General features: G+C 46.6%; 2 protein-coding genes across 10 annotated transcripts in view; one reads left to right on the top strand and one right to left on the bottom strand.

The window, feature by feature from the left end:
- The window catches only part of ADAT1 (adenosine deaminase tRNA specific 1), a 44870-nt gene extending 28662 nt beyond the window's left edge, over nt 1–16208 (top strand). For 2 of the 8 annotated variants that reach the window (XM_019820070.3, XM_019820076.3), the window contains one exon: nt 9178–9773. In XM_019820070.3, the coding sequence (XP_019675629.2) occupies nt 9178–9253 (76 nt within the window). In that variant the 3' untranslated portion in view covers nt 9254–9773. Of the gene's footprint in view, nt 1–336; nt 356–385; nt 3774–9177; nt 9774–15363; nt 15403–15743 lie in introns of those variants that run through there. The other 6 variants (XM_045046900.1, XR_006590708.1, XM_019820077.3 and 3 more) reach the window with 6 other exon arrangements.
- Nucleotides 9303–20142, bottom strand: GABARAPL2 (GABA type A receptor associated protein like 2). Of its 2 annotated transcripts, XM_019820085.2 has the most exons (5): nt 19975–20142; nt 19587–19642; nt 18243–18415; nt 14865–14981; nt 9303–9906 (listed from the first exon to the last, which is right to left on the bottom strand). In XM_019820085.2, the coding sequence occupies exons 1-5, from the start codon at nt 20006–20008 to the stop codon at nt 9816–9818; spliced, it is 471 nt and encodes a 156-aa protein (XP_019675644.1). In that variant the 5' UTR covers nt 20009–20142; the 3' UTR covers nt 9303–9815. The 2 variants fall into 2 exon arrangements, with proteins under 2 accessions (XP_019675644.1, XP_006941806.1); XM_006941744.3 differs by lacking the exon at nt 14865–14981 and having other exon boundaries at nt 19975–20136.
- Nucleotides 20143–20414: the final 272 nt, after the last annotated feature.

The raw sequence follows: 20414 nt of genomic DNA, 5'->3' as shown, positions 1-20414 counted from the left end.
GATCTCACGGTTCATCAGTTTGAGCCCCGTGTCGGGCTCTCCGCTGACAGTGTGAAGCCTGCCTGGGATTCTCTCTCCCTCTCCCTCTCTCTCCCGCTCTACTGTTTGCTCGCTCACTCTGGAAAGGAAGGAAGGGAGGGAGGGAGGGAGGGAGGGAGGGAGGGAGGAAGGAAGGAAGGAAGGAAGGAAGGAAGGAAGGAAGGAAGGTGCATAAACTATGGTGCAATGGTTGCAAACCCAAATATTTCCAGGAGTAGGAAACTTTGTAAAGAAAGTAGGTGCAGTGAGCTGAGAAGTGTATTCCTTGTCCAACGAGGCGCCATTATTTTGTTCCAGCTGATTGTTGTCAGACGTTCAGAATCTGGATGTTTACTTTTATGTCTAGGGGCCACAGAGAGACACAAGCCTTCGATGCATATCCTCTGACCTAGCAGGGCAAGGATGGGTTGTGGCCATAGACATGGAACTGCGGCTCCAGGATGTACTGGTTGTGTGATCTCGGATCGGTCAGAACATTCTCAGAGTGTCAGCGCCGTCCTCTCTGAAGCGAGGGCAACGCTGCCCCTGGCAACAGGGTCTCAGGGATAAGATCAGATCACGTAGAACACAGCCATGAGGAGGGCCGCCTAGCCGGCACACAGGAAACGCCATCCTTGGTATTTTAGCTCACAAGTGACTCTTCAGTTGGCGAATCCTGATTTCCAGAGCTTTTGCTAATGAACCTAAGAGACTGTCCTTAGGAGGAGCCTACTGGACACGTGTTTGTGGAGCCTCTCGCTGCACACCAGGCACGCACGTTTGCCAGCACAGACCGTCTCCGCTCCACATCTGGAAGCAGCGGCCTCTCTCCAGCTGCCAACGGGGCGAGGAAGCGAAGCTGTTGATCACAGAGGTATCTGTAGATCCTCCCACTAACTGTGGCTTTGCCTCCCTGATGTCAACCACTAGGATTGGGGTTTTCCTCCCTAAGGAAATCAAGATGAAAAGGGGAGCCAATTGCACTTTTTAAAGCGTTCCGACATTTGGTCTAATGAAGAGCAAGCAAGCCTTCTGAGAATAAGAAAATTGATATTGCCTCCTTCCAAATGCTCCTTGGAGATCCTTGGGCCACCTTTGGGACTGGTGCCTGGATGCCCAAAGCTGCCCTGTGCCCTCCCTGTGGCCACCGTGTGTTTCAGCCACTGCTGCAAAATTAAGACACGTCAGTGCTTGTTACATAGGCTCTCGGCCCCAGGTCGACCAGCCCCCTGTGCCTTCTGAACACCATCAGCATGGCAGGCATGACGCTGTGCGCCAGAGGTGCAGGGATAGGGACGGTCCTCTTTTTCCTCCTTGACCAACGGGGAAGATGGGCAGGTACCTTCACGGTGGAACAGCGCAGTGTGAGGGTGGCCGTGATAGAGACCTAACACCCAACTGGGGGAGGGGCGCAAGGCGGACGGTAGGATCACGGGTTAGCGGGCAAAGAGAAATGGCGGCGCCTGCGGGACAGTTTGCGAGAAGATCTGAGGTCCAATCACCACATACAAAGGCCAGCGAGGAGAGCAGGGCACGACTGGGCTGGCGGAGTATGAGGAGCTCGAGGGCCACCTGGGGCAAGTCAGAGAGGACTTGGGGTTTTCTCCTGAAGACTCAGCACTTCAAGGATGGTGAGAAAAGGGTGTTGGGATGGAAGTGGCATTTTAGAAAGATCGCTCTCCTCTGCGGCAGGGAGGCTAGAATGGCAGGGGCAGGGATGGTGGCGGGGAGACCACAGATGGGGGGTACTGGAGTCATTAAAAGAGGAATGCTGAAGCCCAGACAGTAATGGTGTTAGGAGCCATACGGAGAGGACCAAGCAGAGAAATGCACAGCAGCCAGTGGGGCTGATTGGCTGGTTGCAGGTAGGGGATGAGCAGGAGGGAGGAAGGAAGGAGGATGCTCCCAGGTTACTGCTGGGTGACAGGACGGACGGAATATGGTGCCACGTATCAGGGTAGGGGACCCGGGAAGAGGAGCCGCAAGCCGAGGACGATGAGCTCAGTTTCCGAGTACTACCTCGGGATAAGGACCAGGGGTGGGCACTTTGAAGGGAGTGGTTCAGGGCTCAGGAGAGACAGATGGACTGCAGACAGAGATGGGGGGGGGCATCTATTTCTAGGAAGTCCTTGAAGATGTGAGTTAAGGTAAAATCATCCAGAGAGAATGTGGGTAGGAAGAGAAGAAACATGGACCCTGGCCTGAGCCCTGGAGGCCATGGAGAGCTCAGGAGAAAGCGGAGAAGCACAGAGAAGAGTGTGACCATCCAGTTAGTAGCTTCAAGGCAGGGTGGGGGTGGGTGGGGGGGAAATAATCTCCTCCCCCACTGGGGGACAAGGTTATTTTTGGCATCCTCAGCAAGTGCAGGGTCAGGGAAGTAGGAGCCAGCCTCTCCTGGGCCGAGGAGGGAAGGGGAAGTGAGGGATCGAGTCCCCCTTGTGCTCTTCCTCGGGAAGGACCCGGTCTCTGTTCTTGCGGGTGTAACTTAGAAACAAAAAGCTACGAAATACTTCAAACATAACCATAAAAAGAATAACACCCACCACACAATCAGTGGTAACCATCTTGCTACATTTGCTTTGTGTTTTTATTTTGTGGAGAAATAAAATAGGACTAGTTGTTTTTGAGCCCCCACATTTATCTCCTGCCTCCCTGAGGCTGTTCCCCTCCCTCTGTTAGGTAGCCACCCTCAGTTGTGTGGTTTCTGCTTCCATTACGTACGTCTGCATCTGTAAGTAATACGTACGATTATTCCGCATGTTTTTAAATTTGATAGAGATGATATCATGCTGTTTCTGCATCTCGCTTTTTTCCTTCATCAGCGCCATTTTGGGGGTCTGTTTCTGTTGACACATGTAGCTGTAGCGCATTCACTTTACTGCTGTTGTAGTTTCCTTTATACGAATATACCACATATCATCCCCTCTATTGTCCTGTTGATGAATATTATACATGGGTGGGGATATTTCTAGGCTATATACCTAGATGTGGACTTTGCTAAGTCATGGGTTATCTGCATTTTTAATTTCACTGGATATTGTGAAATTGCTTTCCAGTGTGATGGTACCAACTTCCACTCACAGAAGCAGTTTATGAGAATTCCAGATGTTTCACATCCTCCCACCATTTTTATATGCTGCAACATAATTTGGCCAATTTGAGGAGTGTGCAATGATATCCCATAGTTTGCTTTCCATTGCATTTCCACAGTGCCACAGATACAACCAGTGTAAGATTGCATCTTTTAGTATAGAGCTTATGCACTGAACAACTCTAGGGGGCACTGTTCACACTGTAATCTTTGTGAAAAGCACTCTCTAGAGTTGGTGCAATGTGCCACAGACACAGTGGCCTTGAGTAAAGTTAAGGATTTTCTGTTGTTCTCCTTTGCCTGTTGTTCTAATTGGGCTGTTATATCTTATTCATTGGAAGAGTTTTTTATTTATTCTGGATGTAAATTTTTTTTTTTTAATTTATACCTGTTGCAAATGTGATCACTCTGTGGCTCCTATTCTGTTATAGTACTTTTTTTCTTGTACAAAAAGTCATTTTTTAATTAAAAATTTTAATGTACTTAAAGTTATCAGCTTTTCCTTTTATCATTTGTACTTTTGTATCTTGACTAAGAACTCCCTCCCTAGTCCAAGGCCATAGATATTCTAAACTTCTTGTGGGTTTTACTTTTCCACATTTAGATATTTAATTCCTCTTGTTATTTTTTGTGTGGTGTAATATGGGGATTTTTTTTTTTTTTTTTTTTTTTTTAGTATTTCCTTATTTAATCTCTATCTACACCCAACATGAGGCTCAAACTCACGAACCCAAGATCAAGAGTTGCATACTCTTCCAACTGAGCCAGCCAGGTGCCCCAGGATCCTTTTTTTTTCCCATATATAGCCAATTACAGAATATAATTAACTAATCCATCATTTTCCCTTTGATTTTCATGCCATATATATATATATATATAATTTTTTTTTTAAGTTTATTTCTTTTATTAGGAGAGAGGGAGAAAGTGTGAGTGGGGAAGGAGCAGAGAGGAGCAAGTGAGAATCCCAAGCAGGCTCCACACCGTCAGCACTGAGCTGGACATTGGGCTGGAACCCCTGAACCACGAGATCATGGCCTTTGCCAGAGACGGATGCTTAACTGACTGGGCCACCCAGGCGCCCCCGTCACTGTTACGTTTTAAACACAGGTCTGTTTCTGGGTTTCTGTTGTGTTTCCTGGTTTATTTGTCTATCTCTATTGCCATATGGTGCAGTGTTAATTACTTAACTACTGCTAAGATAAGTCTCCCCAACTTGTTTTTCTCATCACCTCTTGGTTATTCTTGGCCTTTTGCTCTTCTAGTTGGATTTCGCATCAGTTGTCAGATTCCACAAAAAACAAACAAACAAAAACTGGTTGGGATTTTTATTGGAATTGTATTATAGGTTAATCTGGAGCAATAATGCATCTTTACAATATTGGGTGTTCTCATCCTCGAATATGGTATATTAGTGTATCTCTCCTTTTGTTTAGATCTTTCGTGTCCTTCAATAATGTTTTGTCATTTTCTCCGTGAAGGTCTTGCATATGACATTAAATTTATTCCTCTGCACTTGTAGATTTTTGCTCCTATTGAGAATGAGATCTTCTTCCCTATTATACTCCCTAAGTGTTTATAGCTGGTATGTAGAAACAATATCCATATTTGTAACTCACCTGACATCCAGCAACCATGCTGAACTTTCTGACTTGTTCTAAGTTTTACAGATTCTCTTGGATTTTTCTGTGTAGATTATCACTGTCTACATTTAAGAACAGTTTAGTCTTCCTTTCTGATTGTTATGCCTCTCATTTACTTTTCCTCTCTTACTGTATTGCTTTTATGCCAGGACAGTGTTGAGGAGAAGCAGAGCAGTGACAGCAGTCTTTTTTAATAGCTTTAATTGAGAATATTGAGATAAAGTTCACATGCCATAAAGTTCATCCCTCCGACTTCACAGTACAATTTGTATTTGTTGACTGGTTCTTCATTTCTCTCCTGATTTGTCACGCCACCTCTGACGTATGTTTTCTATACAGATCTATTTCTGGGTTCTGTTCCATTAGAGTACTTGTCTATCCCAGTATCAGTAGCTATCATATTACCTTATTTACCATAGCTTTAAATATTTGCTGTTGGGGCACCCAGGTGGATCAGTTGGTTAAGCATCTGGCTCTTGATTTCAGCTCGGTTATGATCTCACCATTTATGAGTTTGAGCCCTGCACTGACAGCGCAGAGCCCGCTTGGGATTCTCTCTTGCTCCCTCTCTCTTTCTCTCTCTCTCTGCCCTACCAGAGCATGTGTGTGCATGCACTCTCTCTCTAACTAAACAAACATTTAAAAAATAATAATAGTCATATTTGTTGTAGATTTATGGGTTCCCTTTATCAAGTTAAAGAAGTACCCTTCTATTTGCTAAGAGGTTTTTTAAAACTTATGCATGGATTTTGAGTTATTTCTGGTGTTTTTTTCTTCATCTATGAGATGATCATATAGTTTTTCCCCTTCAGTTATTAATTTGGTGTATTTTTTTTTTAAGTTTATTTCTTATTTTAAGAGAGAGAGGGGCGCCTGGGTGGCTCAGTCGGTTAAACGTCCGACTTCAGCTCAGGTCATGATCTCACGGTTTATGAGTTCGAGCCCCAACATCTGGCGCTGTGCTGACAGCTCAGAGCCTGGAGCCTGCTTCGGATTCTGTGTCTCCCTCTCTCCCTGACCCTCCCCCACTCATGCTTTGTCTCTCTCTCTCTCTCTCTCTCTCTCTTTATCTCTCTCAAAAATAAATAAACAGGGGCACCTGAGTGGCTCAGTCAGTTAAGCATCTGACTCTTGGTTTCAGCTCAGGTCATGATCTCCTGGTTTCATGAGTTCAAGCCCTGAATCAGGCTCTGTGCAGCACAGAGTCTGCTTGGGATTCTGTCTCTCCCTCTCTCTCCCCCTCCCCTGCTTGCTGTCTCTCTCTCTCTCTCAAAATAAATAAACTTTAAAAATTAAAAAAAAAATTTTTTTTAATTTTAATAAACATTTTAAAAACTTGAAAAAAAAAAGAGTGAGTTGAGCATGCATGCGAGTGAGGGTGAGGCAGAGAGAGAGGGCGAGAGAGAGAGAGAATCCCAAGCAGGCTCCGCACTGACAGCAAAGAGCCCGAGGACATGGGGCTGGATCCCACCAATCGTGAGATCATGATCTTGAGCCAAAATCAAGAGTTGGATGCTTAGCTGACTGAGCCATCCAGGCACCCCAGTTTGGAATATTTTATTCATAGACAGAATGATGGACTATATAACCCATTCTTGAGCTAAGCTCTACCTGGTCATGATTTTTTAGTACACTACTAAATTTTATATACTAGTAATTTATTTAGGATTTTTCTGTTGATAAATGAGATCTAATTTTTCTCTCTTACAAAGTTTTGGGCATTAAGATTTTAATTCTCAAAATGAATTTGTGATTATTCCCTTTTTCTAATCTCTGCAAGCTTAAGAAAGGGTTAAGGATTCTTTACATAGTTTGATAAAATTCATCTGTAAAATCTTGCTAGTGTATTTTAAGGACTAGAGTTGGGTGAAACTAGATGCTACTTTTTTAAAACTTTTCAAACCTTTATTCAGATGCTACCTTTTAAAGGCAAGATTGACAAATCCATTTTTTTATTACATATAAGACTGCTTTCTTCAATACTTTGTTTCATAGATAATAGCTACTCCTTCCTCTGTTCCAAGAATACTTTCTAATATTGCTCGTAATTATTGATTTATGTATAGGTTTATCCCCATACTGTAAGTTTCTGAAAAATGGGGTAACATTTTTATTCCTGTTTGTGCCTCAGTATCCAGCAGTTTGAGGCATACTGTAAATAGAAAAAAAAACAAGCATTATGAAATGATTTCACAATGCCAACTCTGTCTTTCCTCTTAAATCTCGAGTTTTAAATCTCCTTAACTCTGTCACTTGATAACAGTGTAGCTGTGAGAATTACACTACCTGTCTCTTAAGTGCTTTTTGAAGACTAACCACAATCATATATGTAAATCATCTGGTATCCAGCGCATGTTCAATAAAAGTTATAAATTACTTTTTTTTAATTAAAAAAAAAATTTTTAAGTAATCTCTATGCCCAATGTGAGGCTCGAACTCACGACCTGAGATCAAGTCGCGTGCTCTACCAACGGAGCCAGCCCGGCACCCCTGTAACTTAATTTAACTTTTTTTAAATGTTTATTTTTGAGAGAGCACAAGCAGGGAAGTGGCAGACAGAGGGAGACACTGAATCCGAAGCAGGCTCCAGGCTCTGAGCTGTCAGCACAGAGCCCGACACGGGGCTTGAACCCATGAACTGCCAGATCCTGACCTGAGCCAAAGTCGGACACTTAACCGACTGAGCCACCTAGGTGCCCCAAATTACTTTTAATTTTGAAGGAAAGCAAAACACAGCTGACTTAGAGACACTTGCTTTTTGATTTTCTTCTTCTCTCTACTACTGTTCATTTGTGGGTTTGTGGTTGTGAAACAGAAACAGGTCAAAATGCCTTTGAAAAGCTATCCCTTCTCCACTGCTCCATAGTCCTATCCTGTTCACATGATTAAAAAGAGGGTTTTTTACCACTCCTTCCCACCAGTCCCTGTCTCAGGCAGGGATGGGCAAGAAGCTATTTGGTAATTCAAGTGAGGCCAGAATCCTCCTGGGGACTTTTAACATTGTCCTCAGAAGAAATGCTCTCCCACTGGACTTGCAAAGCTGGCGGGGCCACTTTGCCATGACATGAGAGGAATCTGCCTGAGAATGAAGTCAACACAGAGGGAAACAAAACCAAGAGGAAAGAGTTTTGATGTTATCGTTTGATCTCTGGTTCGAGCTCTGTCTGAAGCCAATGAACTATCCCTGTACAATAAGTGAAATAATAAATTGCCTTTTTAGAGCTTAAGCCAGTTTGAGTTGGGTGTATGTCACTGCAAACAAGATTCCTTTTAACACAGAACTTGTTCCTTCTTTTTACCTTGCCCACTCAGAGGTCAGTTTCTCCCTGTTTCTAGTTTAAAACTACCAGCAAAGAGACTGCAGTTTTATTGGGTCAGGTTTCAGAAAGACCAACATGATGCTTAATGACAAGAGTTTCTTCTGATCCCACCTGGGGAGCTGAGATCAGTAGAGAGCTTTGACGGGTTGCTCATATAACTTGGTAAAGTTATATTTCCTCTGTAGAAAGTTTAAGGCAGTTATTTTAACTACATGTTCCCAGATCGTGGGCTGATACCTAGTTGCTTTATTCTGATTATCTATGTAGGGCTGTAGCCTCCAACACAATCAATCTAAGGAAGATTTGGGAAAGTAACTAAGTGTTCCTCTTAGATGCATGTGTGTTGTGCCTCCACATTTATACTAATTTGTGAGAAATCACGCATTTCATGGACATGGGAAATCTAATCGTGACTTTTAGGAAGAAGAGACTGGAGAGCAGCACGAGAAAGAGTGCGGGTACATTTAAGAGTACATTATGGGGGTGCCTGGGTGGCTCAGTCGGTTAAGCGTCCGACTTCGGCTCAGGTCATGATCTCACAGTTTGTGAATTCGTGCCCCGCATCGGGCTCTATGCTGACAACCTGGAGCCTGCTTTGCATTCTGGGTCTCATTCTCTCTCTGCCCCTCCCCAATTTGTGCTCTGTCTCTGTCTCTCAAAAATAAATAAAAATATATAAAAAAAGAAAAAAAGAGTACGTTACAGTCTACAGTTATTGTCCTAACACTGTATAAAATAGTGAAAGCCTGTTAACAACCCAAACACCGTTAATGGGACTAGGCACATAATAATGGTATATTCACACAGTGCAATACTATTTGCCTATAAAAATGAATGAAAAGGCTCCCTATCAACTGATATGGAAAGATCACCAGGATATACTGTTAAATGGAAAAAAAAGCAACGTACGTAAATATATATGGTTTCTTTTGTAGGAGAAAAGAAGGAGTAGTGGGAGCAGCACTTCTCAATGTCTGGCACACAGCAGTGCTGAGATTGGAATGTCTATCTTTCTATAGTTTTTAAAGCTGAATATATCCATGTGGATATATTAACCATTAAAAAAAAAAAACCCTCTTATGACACAGACCCCTGCTTCCTGTCCTAGGCTGTGCTCCTATGGGCCCCACAATGCCTCCTGCTGGCCCAGCAGACACAGGGCTACGGCTCTCACCCATCTGTAAGAAGTCACCCATCTGTAAGAAGTAAATAAACGACATGGTCACACCCCAATGCCTTTATAAGAGGAAGTTTTATTGTTAATTATTTACCTTAATATTTTCAGAAAGAGAAACAGATAAGCTCAATCCAACATGATTGGCAGTTGGCAAAATCTAGTGAAGCAAGTGTTCTGATTGCTAAGGATTTAATTTGGGTGCTTTTAATACTTAACCATCTTTAACACTTCAAACATAATCCAGAAGAAATGCATCATCTCCCTCCCTTTCACTTTAATACCCCACCTACCTCACTTTAATATGGAAATATCTTCATTAAATAGGATCCCCAGAGGAACAAGTTCCCTGGAGTATAGCCATGAGGACAGTGCACAAAAAGGAAAACTCAAAATAAAACTCTGTATGATAATTTACTAGTCTAAGGAAACAAAACCTTCCAATATATTAAGAAATAAATCCAGTTACAAATGCACTAACAGGTCTACGTGAAGAGGTCTGGTAACTGAAAATGGCCGGCTATTTACAAGATACACAAGCAGGAGCGGCGCACCCAGCCCAGCACTGGCCCTCAGAAGCCAAAAGTGTTCTCTCCACTGTAGGCCACATACAAGAATCCGTCTTCATCTTTTTCCTTCTCGTAAAGCTGTCCCATAGTTAGGCTTGAAAGAGAAAAACAAAAAACAACATTGAAAATTGGGTTTGGTCACTGAGTCTACCCACAAGGTGCCGGGAGCAAGTCGGTTTGAAGATAAGGGACGTGACTACTAAAACAAGCTGCCTGGGGCGTCTGGATGGCCCCCATAGGTTAAGCATGTGTGCTGACAGCTCAGAGCCCGGAGCCTGTTTCGGATTCTGTGTCTCCCTCTCTCTCTCCCCTCCCCCGCTCCCGTGCGTGCGCTCTCTCTCTCTCTCTCTCTCCTCTCCCCCACTCGCGCTGTCTCTCTCCGTGTCTCTCAAAAATAAATACACATTTAAAATTTAAAAAATAAATAAATAAAAACTAGCTGTTCTACCGTACTTTTGGTGGTAGACAAGTAAAGTAATTGAAATCTTAGCACTGCCGTGTGCCGACAATCCAGCTTTACAGAAGGGAAATGGAGCCAGGATAAATTAGGCCTCTGGCAATCAGTAGACAAGACTAGAATCAAATGTCCATTCTCCTGCCCTGAAGCAAGGCCATTTAACCCACCCTCACACCAAGTTATTCCTTCAGAGGCCAGCTCTGGTTAGTACTTGAATGCTTTCTGGATGCCGAGGGCAAGACAAAAAAACTAAGCAAAATTAAGAGCCTAAGCAGCCCATCCCTGTGTGGGTGGAGGGCCAAGGTAAAGAAGTGTACAAGGAGCGTGCTTCTCCTTCAGGCTTATTTGAAGGTGTATCATTTGTACCTAACGTAAGTACAAGTGGGTTCATTCTTGTAGACGCTCCCCCACCAAAAACCCTGTGCCCCAGAGATCGGCATCAGTGCCATCAAAGAGAAGTTATTTTCCTCACACGTAATGCAGAAAGTTCTCAGGATATATCTGGAATCCAGAGAAACTCTGCCCAACCTTCCAAAGAACCCTCCAGAAATAGGTATTGTTTAAACATGTGTGGGTGGGAAAACTGGTTTTCCCTAAGCCATAAAACAGACTGCAGTACAGGAGACTTAATCTAGTTCTCTGCCATGAAACTGAGCTGTACCGGCTCCAGGGTAAGACTAGTAACACAGGGAACCCCAGGCGAGCTCTGGCCACGTGACTGTTCTATGAGAGCCGAGGAGGAGGCACAGACATGTGCTAAACATCAGTGTGACCACACGCGTGGGGTCAACCAGAACCAGCAGTAAGATACCAGTCTGAGAGCCAGCTGAAGACATCAGAGGTCACTAGCTGGACAGGTCACAATAGGCGCTCACATGCAGGATTCAGTAAAACTGAGGCAGGGGGGCGGGAGATGGAGGGATCCAAGGCCTCAAGCTGGTGAAACAATCACAGCCCCACCCTGCTGCTGTGTTCCTAGCAGGCCTCATGGGACCTCCATATAAACAGGGACACAGGCCACATTTTTATAAAGGGGAATTTTTCCTTTTCTCTTCTTCCTGCCCAATTGCAAGGTTAGCCTGGTTGGCTGTGTGGGCAGATGAGAATTCTTAAGTAACAAGCGGGGGTGGATAGGTATGAATACAAAGGACCTGTCACCAGCATCTGGTAAACAGCACTCCCTGTGAGGACCTCCTAACCTGGACTCCACAGAAAGACTTCCTGGAATGGCCCTATCCACTAGTGCTATTTCTGCCATGATAGAAATGTCCTGTATTTTTGCCGTCCCATACAGTAGCCGCTGGCTACATTCAGCACTTGAAATAAAGCTCCCTGAATTGGGATGTGCTGTAAGTGTAAAACATACACACGATTTCAAGACCTGATATGAAAAAAAGGATGTACAAATCTCAATTTTTATTACTTGCTGAAATGACATTTTAGATATACTAGATAAATAAAGTATATTGTTAAAATTAATTTCACCTGTTTCTCTTTAAATGTACTGGAACTTTTTTTTTTTAATTATTTTTTTTCAACGTTTTTTATTTATTTTTGGGACAGAGAGAGACAGAGCATGAACGGGGGAGGGGCAGAGAGAGAGGGAGACACAGAATTGGAAACAGGCTCCAGGCTCCGAGCCATCAGCCCAGAGCCTGACGCGGGGCTCGAACTCCCGGACTGCGAGATCGTGACCTGGCTGAAGTCGGACGCTTAACCGACTGCGCCACCCAGGTGCCCCTGTACTGGAACATTTTAAATTACATTTGTAATTTAATTTGCACATGCCATTTCTAGACAGCACGGACCTGGAACATGTGAGGAGTTGAGGGACGGTGGGTAGAGACAGGAACCCCATCCTGGGGACCCCTAGAGTGTTGGGTCTCAACCTCAGCTACACAACAGAATCTCCGGGGAGCTTTAAAACCTCTCCCTGCCCAAGCCCCACCCCAGACCAATTAAATCAGAATCTCTGGAGGTCAGAGCCAGGCATCAGTATGTTTTAAAATGCCCAAGATGATTCCAGGTGCAGCTAGGTTGAGAACCGGTCTCTCTGCCAGAGGAAGACACATGCTAGTCTTTGCCTGTTTGAGATGCTCATCTTTAAGAGCCATGTGATCTGGGACTGGAGTAAGGAGCCAGCGGCTAGCAAAAGGCTTGACATGGAGCTCAGTCTCTCAGGAAGATTCTTACCCTGGTGGTTGGGAATGCCCTGAGGAACCCTGCTTTTCTCTGAGACTCCTTAGAATGAGGCCACAGGGAAAACAGCTACAGTTATTGCCACAGCTCTCTTAGCCCCACGTCATCCTAGTATCCAGGATGACCATGACGAGCACCTGTCCTCCCCTCTCCCCACCACCAGTACCAGAGGGATTTAGAGGCAGAGGTCAAAGACACTGTGTGCAGTTCAAAGGCGGCCACCCCTTGATGCCAATGTCAAGTCTGGCTCCATCTGAAGACTAAGTGTGCTCTTTTCCTAGCAAGTTAGCAGCCCTAGTGCGATGGCTCTAAATCCCACTTCTGAGTAAGAAACACTCGAGGAGCTCATAAATACCAGCAGGCAACCCCTGACTCTGCCTAATATGAACAATGACCACCGGAGCCACACTGTCTAAGGCAGGCTCTGAGACTGAACGCGGAGGCCCATCATCATGCGGCTCTCGTTCCTTCCTGCTTTTAGATTCCATCATCATCTAAGTAAAACCTGCATTTATAAATCTCTCTAACCAGTGCCCCGGCAGCTATGGAGGGTGATCATAAAACTCCTAATTATAATAGCACTTACGTGCCAAGCACTGTTCTAAGTGTGTTTATATTAACTTTTTTTTTAAATTTTTTTTTTTAACCTTTATTTATTTTTGAGACAGAGAGAGATAGAGCATGAACGGGGTGGGTCAGAGAGAGAGGGACACACAGAATCTGAAGCAGGCTCCAGGCTCCGAGCTGTCAGCACAGAGCCCGATGCAGGGCTCAAACCCACGAACTGCGAGATCGTGACCTGAGCTGAAGTCGGATGCTTAGCTGACTGAGCCACCCAGGTGCCCCTATATTAACTCTTTTTATCCTCACAACAATCTTATGAGGCGGCCTAAGTTTAGAAATAATAAAAGTGAGCCACAGAGAAGTTAAGTGACTCACCCCAGATCACACAGCTAGGACACACTCTTACCACTGAGCTGGGCTGCCTCCAAGTGCATACACAGATGCGTTCTACTGGCCGAACGGCAGCATCCCGTAGCTCCCGCAGAGGTCTCCCTGAGAAAAGTGCCTCTCACACACACAAACGTGCATACAAAATCACTGGCACTCTAGTTCAAGTGCCCATCTGGATTCAGTAGGTCGGAGTGGGGCCTGAGATTCTACGTTTGTAACAGCTTCCCAGGTAAGGCCGCCACTGCCAGCCTCTGCGTCACACAGAGCTCCCTCCTTCAGATCCTGTAACGTGACGACTGTTGTGCCTGGTGACTGCAAGATTCCTCTCCCTGCCCCGCGTGGAAACTTTCTCTGTCACACAGCCTCGTGTGGAAACTTTATTTAGTTGGCAGCAGCATTGGGTCCTTATACTCAGGACACCCTTGGGCAGAAACTTGGAAACGCAACCTGGGAGCTGAACACTCCATTCAGCAGCCTGTGAGCGAATGCCCGGTTTCGAGGTATCGCTGAGCGCCAAGAAAGAAGACTGACACATCTGTACGGTATGATTTCAAAATAGCACTTATGGAATCGGGTGACACACATACAAAGTCAGAATAATTTGGCCTGGAGCCCCAGAGAGCCAGGCCACAAACAGTTTAAATTTTAAGTCCATTAAAAAAAAGAGTTAAATGGAAGTCAGCGAGATAAAACAGCAGGAGGCTGGCACATCAGTTTAGGACAAGTTCCACAAGCCTCTGAGAAGAGGCGCTTCCCTCTCAGAGGTCACAGAGCCCAAGCCACACAGCGCTGGGCAGGCTGCCGCCAGAATGCCCGGAGGATCCTCACACGCATGCGCCTGTGAGGCCAAGCCGCACAGACCTGCTGAATGGCCTGATCACTTACGAGCAACACTGCAACTCCAAGGCCTCCTGCCTAAGTCACTGGCTGGGGAAGACACCCACAGATGACCTCCAGTCCCTGACACTAAAGCACACCGCTGTGGCATCAACTATTACATACATGCACCCAACCCAGAAGGGTACTGCTGAGTACCAGAAGCACTGCCACCTTCCAAACTCTTGAGTCTGACCAGGAAAGAAATGGAAAAAGCCAGTGGCAGATTGTAAGTCACGAAGCCAATCTAAGTAAGGTATGGTGATACCCTCAAGTACTGTCACCCACCCCTCCATTCAGAGTCACACAGATCCAGACAAATGAGCCTTTCATAACGGCACCTTTCAGAAGGATCCACATCCAGAAATAGCCGAGCTGCTGAGGGCAAACATTAGATTTAAGCTACTCAGGAGCCTCTGCGCTGGAGGAGGAGGCTGACCTAGAACTGTGTGGGTGCCTGATCCCTGCAGAACCTCCCCCAAGGGGCAAGGGCCAACCAAGGGCAGCTCATGAAGGCTGTGGGATCCAGCTTGACTCATGAACCGGCTGGACTGATGGGCACACACCTGGTCACCCATCTGCTTTGGAGCCCACGTGCTTCCACCGGACCTGGATTTCTCTCTTTCCCAGCAGGGGAGGGCAGATGGGGTGAGGTGGGAGGACAGTGGCCACTGCTATGGACCCTGGAAAGGCAACCACCTCAAAGTGAAAGTTAATTTAGCCATGAAGGTTCCCTGACATTCTACAACATAAAAATTAACTACTGGCTATTCCTTTTATCAGATTTTTCTCTGATATAAATCCCATTACTTCTGGAATAAATCCTGTTCTTGAATAAGTATTTACCCAGAAATGATCAAAAGTGCTTAATTTAAGTACATTTCTAAATAAAGGATGAATGCACTGTAAGATCTCACAACTTCCCTTTACTTAGTATCTCTTTAAGATCAAAAAGTAACTAAGCACCACAATCTTAAACACAGCTTTCCAAAGGTAACATTCCTAAATTATAACATCTTAGAGATATTTTATTTAATAATATACTACTGTTTCTATTTTAAACAGGGATTAAGAAGACTCTGTGTTCTAAACAAAGACCAAAAGGTAGGTGCCACTGCCAGGTCTGGGCTTCCCTGTAAGGCCATGACTGGGAAGCGTGTACGGATATCCTTTGAGTTCTGTCTGCATCAAGGCACAATTCTCCTTCCGTTTCTGGCCTGATTCTGAACGCAGGCACATAGGCAGAGAATTTAACTTTCCAATGCTAAATGGGAAAAAGGAGTGGCGATCCTACCCCCTCTGCCCTGCTTTTTAAAAAAATGGAGAACTCAAAGAATTTAGCAAGTAAAACTCTCAGGGACTTGCCTTGGTCTCTATTTCTAGAATCAATATTTAATACTAACTACTCTAAACAATGACCACATTTTTACGACCACAATTTTTAGCTGTGTTATAGAACGCTCTCCCAAAGTTCCACTCGAAGGCAAGAATAACTGCAGTTGCTTCTGCTCCACCTCTCGCTCGCTCCACCAGTGACCCTCACGCAGATCTGTCATGGACAGGGCAGGGCTCCTGCAGGCCTGGACTCCTCCCTTCCCGACTATTCCTCTAGCCGCTCTTGGAAGCATGCAAGCTCCGGCAGAAGGTTAAGGGAGGCCCCACACTTCCTAAGGAGGCTGGAAGGAGCTGAGGAAGAAGCTGCTGCTCAGCTGCCCCAAGGAGGAGATGGCAAAGCTGAGTCACACATAGGCTTCAGGGGGAGACCCTGTGACAGTTTTGTGTGTGCTACCATCAGGTGATTACCGTCAGCATAAAGCCCAATGATGTCACATACCTCTTTTGTCTAGAAACACTTTTTTTTTTTGAGTTTATTCATTTATTTTGAGAGAGAGAGTGCAAGTGAGGGAGGGGCAGAGACTGAGGGAGAGAGAGAGAATCACAAGTAGGCTCTGCCCTGTCAGCACAGAGCCCAAAGCGGGGCTTGAACTTATGAACCATGAGATGATAACCAGAGCTGAAATCAAGAGCCGGAGGCTCAACCGACTGAGCCACCCAGGCGCCCCGAAGAACAATTTTTCTTAATAAAACCCCCCAGCAAATAACTGCTGCATTAAGCCTGAAGCAGAAAGCCTTTAACTGGGGCCACAGGCCTAGACAGAGGAAGCCTGGTTAGTGACTCTCTAAAATCGGGACTTGGGTCACTGCTGCATCATCTGCTTTAGGGCAGATTCTTATCAGGTTGGAAAGGCAAATGGGACTTGGAGAGAAAATGAAGCAGCCTCTGCTGCCCTGAGAATCACTCTTCATTTCCAATTCTATTTCTATCTCAGGGATAATGGAGGGAGGGGGCAGTTGCTAATCTGTAGCCATTTTAATTGCTAGATTAACACGGAGCCCTCAGAGTAACAGTGTCTCCGGAAGCCTACTTCATTTCCTTCAAGAAATATCAGAGGATCAGAATCGAGTGAAATAAATTCAATGCCACAGGTCTTAGTCGCCTACTTCCTCCACCTAAGAAGCCACCTCCAGGAAGGAGGAAACACAGGGTCACTAAAACTCTACAGAAGCTGCAGGTGGTATGAGTAACGATTTACCTCCCCCACAGCCTTAAGGGAAGCTGAGTATGACCACAGAGGCCGAGGGCTTCCGCCCCTGATGAAAAGTACACCCAGCACCGCAGTGCCTAGAGGCCTGGGAAGAGAGCCTGGAAGAGCCCCACCAGGTGGCAAGACCGCCTCTGCCAACACCACAGCTTCCCGAACTATAGCTGCGGGAGACCCGCAGCACCCAGCAGGCAGTGCTCGGCCTACCTTCTCAGGCAGGACACCGGCCTTACTGAAGAACGTTTCATTTCTCCCCTATCCTGCTTCTCTGCCAAACACAGGAAATGGAGGCAGTGGAGGTTGGGAAAGCAAAAATCAGATCAACAAGTAGCCAGACCTCTCTACTTTTCATAGGAAGAGGAATGGAGTTTGGCTTAGGCCTTTTCTGGACCTTCCAAGGATTTTCAAAGGAAACATACTTTGGCCATACTGGGCTAGTTCCCAGGGCTTCTGAAAGCCTTAGCTTTTAGAAGTGCTACTTTCGGGGGGTAACAAATGAGACTTAGTTTGGGTCGCCAAGATGACATGTAGCCAGGGAACCCACGCTCGGGAGAGGGACTAGCATCTGGCTCAGGGTCTAGAAGTACTCAGCCAGTAATGGCAAAGGACTGACCAGGAATTTAGAATGAGTCCATTTTCTTCTTTCCATAGGCAACTAAAGCTAGGCAGTCAACTACACAGAAGAAGGGAATCGTAATGCCCCTGCCTTGATTCAGGTCCCAAGTTATCCCAAAGAACGCTTCCAGGCAGCCCAAGAGCTGGAGCGAGGGGGCGGTTACTCTGTCAGTGAAAGCAGGTGTGACGAGGGAGGTAGAAGTCTGTAAAGAGACCACGGAGCCTTTGGCTGGACAGCAGCCATTTTAGCATACCTGAGGATCAGGCAGCTACACACTCTGACTCTGACAGTGGCACCGAAATAAGTCTGGAGAGCAAGCAGCAGGGTGATTAACCGAAGCTGAGCCTCAGGAGGGCCCACAAGCTCCCAGTGGAGAATGCCAGGACTTATTTCATGGATCATTTGAAGAAAATCTCATTTTAGGCTTCAGTTCTACGATGGCTTAAGCCTAAGTAAGTCCTCAACTGTGTTAAAGGATTCGTGAGGGTCTGAGGCTGCATTTCTTTATTATTATTATTATTATTTTAAGTCCAACCTTGTTCTGTTTTCTTAACCCAAAGGACATTCCATGTACTGCAGCTCTTTCTTATTTTCCTTGAACTCCTCATGTCACGGAGCACAAAATCCAGATTTCCAGTCAGGACATTTACAAGTTTCCTGACCTTCCAAGTTTTGAGTTCTGTAAGCAGCTAAGCAGATAGCCAATGCCAGTAAACACTTCTTACCTGGACTGTGGGACTGTCTTATCCACAAACAGGAAGATTGCCTTTTCAGAAGGAAGCTGGATCCTTTTCCTGATGATCCACATGAACTGAGCCACAGTGATGTCAGATGGAACCAGATACTTCCGTTTGTCAATGTCAACAATCTGAGAGCCTGAGACTTTTTCCACAATCACCTGGGAAAACAAAGAGAGGTCAGGATTGGGTTTCTAAAGCGAGGCTCTGGCCCTGCACTGCTCTAGCCTTGCCCTGTCAGGGAGCTGATGAATAGTATGTGGGAAAGAGTGGGTGGGAAACTGTACAACACTGGAAAACATGCCCTTGATTTAATAAACCACAGACTCTTAACTCTGGAGGTTAAGAACTGATATAAATGTGTGACAGGCAAACAGTAAGTGCTTTTCTGTGGTCAATTATATTTATCATCCTGGATCTCAGCATGCATGAGAGAAACACAGCCCTTACTTGAAAGCTTTTCCACATTTTGTCTGAGTAGACCTGAGAATATCTGCTCAGAGTTTCATCTATAGCCAGTTACTGCAGGACCTCAGAATGGGTCTGCCTTCACACTACAGGGGAAGTATGATCCCAAGGAACACAGGAAACAGGAACGGATAGACTAATGGGAGTGAGTGGCAATCCCAGCCGGCCAAGCACCAAGCTCCTCATTTGGCCTGTTCCTACTCTCCCTGAACTAGGTTTCAAATGTGTCCCTCCTAACCCCTCCCTCAAAGCAGCTATTCAAAGTGCTACAGTAACAGACATGCATGTCCTTTAAAACTCAGTAAGGATTACAGAAACTTTATCTCCTACCACAGAAGAAATATAGGAACGTATTTATTACTGATTAAGGAGAAACCAGGGAAGAAGGGGTTCTCGGACGCTTTTAAGATTTTTTGGTCCGGAAAGGATGACCGGGTCAAAGTGAAGAAAGGCAGCTAGAAGGCAGGGAAAGACGGAGGCTCAAAGTTAAAGATGAGTGTCCTGCGACTAAAGTACCGCTTCGAAGACCAAAGTGACAGTCTTCCCCCATCACTGTTCCCAAAAGTGGCAGTGACCTGTTGCCCTGTCCTAGAACATCGTTCCTTACATAATTGGCGAGGGAGCCCAGAGGCTGCAGGCAGCTCGCTGGCCTAGATCGGGAGATTCAGCACTGAGTCGCCCTGAACAGCACCAATTCAAGACCCTCACGTCTGGGCCCCGGAAGGCCCCTAACCCAGTCTGGCCTGTCTGCTACTATAACTGGGACTGGAACCTCAACTTGTCAACTGTTGAATGGTCCGGGCCCTGTCACTAGTCCTAGACGACGGGGTGACAGCGAGGTGAGGGGGCGGGGAGTGCACTCACCGGAACCCGGTCGGGATATTTCGCTCGGATCTTCGCAGATTCCACACATCTGTGTTCTGTGGGAGACACACACCGGACTGACGGTCGCGCCTGCCCGTGGGCCGGTTCCCGGGCCCCCGGCCCTCCTCCCTCAGCGACCTGCGTACGCCCGGGGCCCTTGTTCCGGCGTCCCGGCGGCCTCGGTCCTCCGTACCGAGCCACCCGGAAAAAGGGCAAAAGGCGGCACAAGGTCCGTGGGCAGCCGCCGGGGGCACCGGAGCCTCAGCTACCCGAGTCCGAGCGCGGCCTCCGCCCCGCCCGGCCAAGCCCAACCCAAGGCGACCCGAGTGGGGGAGGGGGCCCACCCGCCGCCCCGACCCCCACCCCCGGCCTCTGACGGAGCCCTTACCCAGCGAGTGGTCCTCCTTGAACATCCACTTCATGGCGGCGGCGGGGAAGGGATGCAGCCGGCTCTCGGAGCCGCGGAGCTCAGCGAACCAACCACAACAACAACGACGGCAGCGGCAGCAGCAGCGGCGACTACACGGCAGGCGGGACTTCCGGCTGCCGGAGCCTAGCAACCGGCTGGGGGCGGGGCTTCCGGCTCTCCTAGCCAGGAAGGCCGCCTGCGAGCTGGGCCACACTCAAGGAGGCGGGGCAGGAGATGGCTCCGCGAGGGGCCACCGGGGGAAGTGGGATGACGACGGTGGCTACAGGACCGTGTTTGAGGGGTTTTGGTGACTGGGAAGGAATTGATGTCGGGAGCTGGTAACAGGAGTGGGGTCTCGGTGGCCGTTCGTAACGGGAAGAGGAGTTTGGGGGTCTGGCCGATAGAACAGGGCTCTTATA

This window comes from Felis catus, chromosome E2 (genome assembly GCF_018350175.1).
Source record: "Felis catus isolate Fca126 chromosome E2, F.catus_Fca126_mat1.0, whole genome shotgun sequence".
Lineage (NCBI taxonomy): Eukaryota > Metazoa > Chordata > Mammalia > Carnivora > Felidae > Felis > Felis catus.
Note: the sequence above shows the minus strand (reverse complement) of the source record. Positions and strands in the feature narration are given on the sequence as shown.

Excerpts from the sequence above, each read along its gene's own strand:
- GABARAPL2 (XM_019820085.2), bottom strand. The coding sequence starts at position 20,008 with ATGAAGTGGATGTTCAAGGAGGACCACTCGCTGG. Across the intron at positions 19,643-19,974 it reads CAAGGAGGACCACTCGCTGG|AACACAGATGTGTGGAATCT; the intron begins GTAAGGGCTCCG and ends TGTCTCCCACAG. Across the intron at positions 14,982-18,242 it reads AAGACAGTCCCACAGTCCAG|GGTCCATAGCAGTGGCCACT; the intron begins GTAAGAAGTGTT and ends TTGCCTTTCCAG.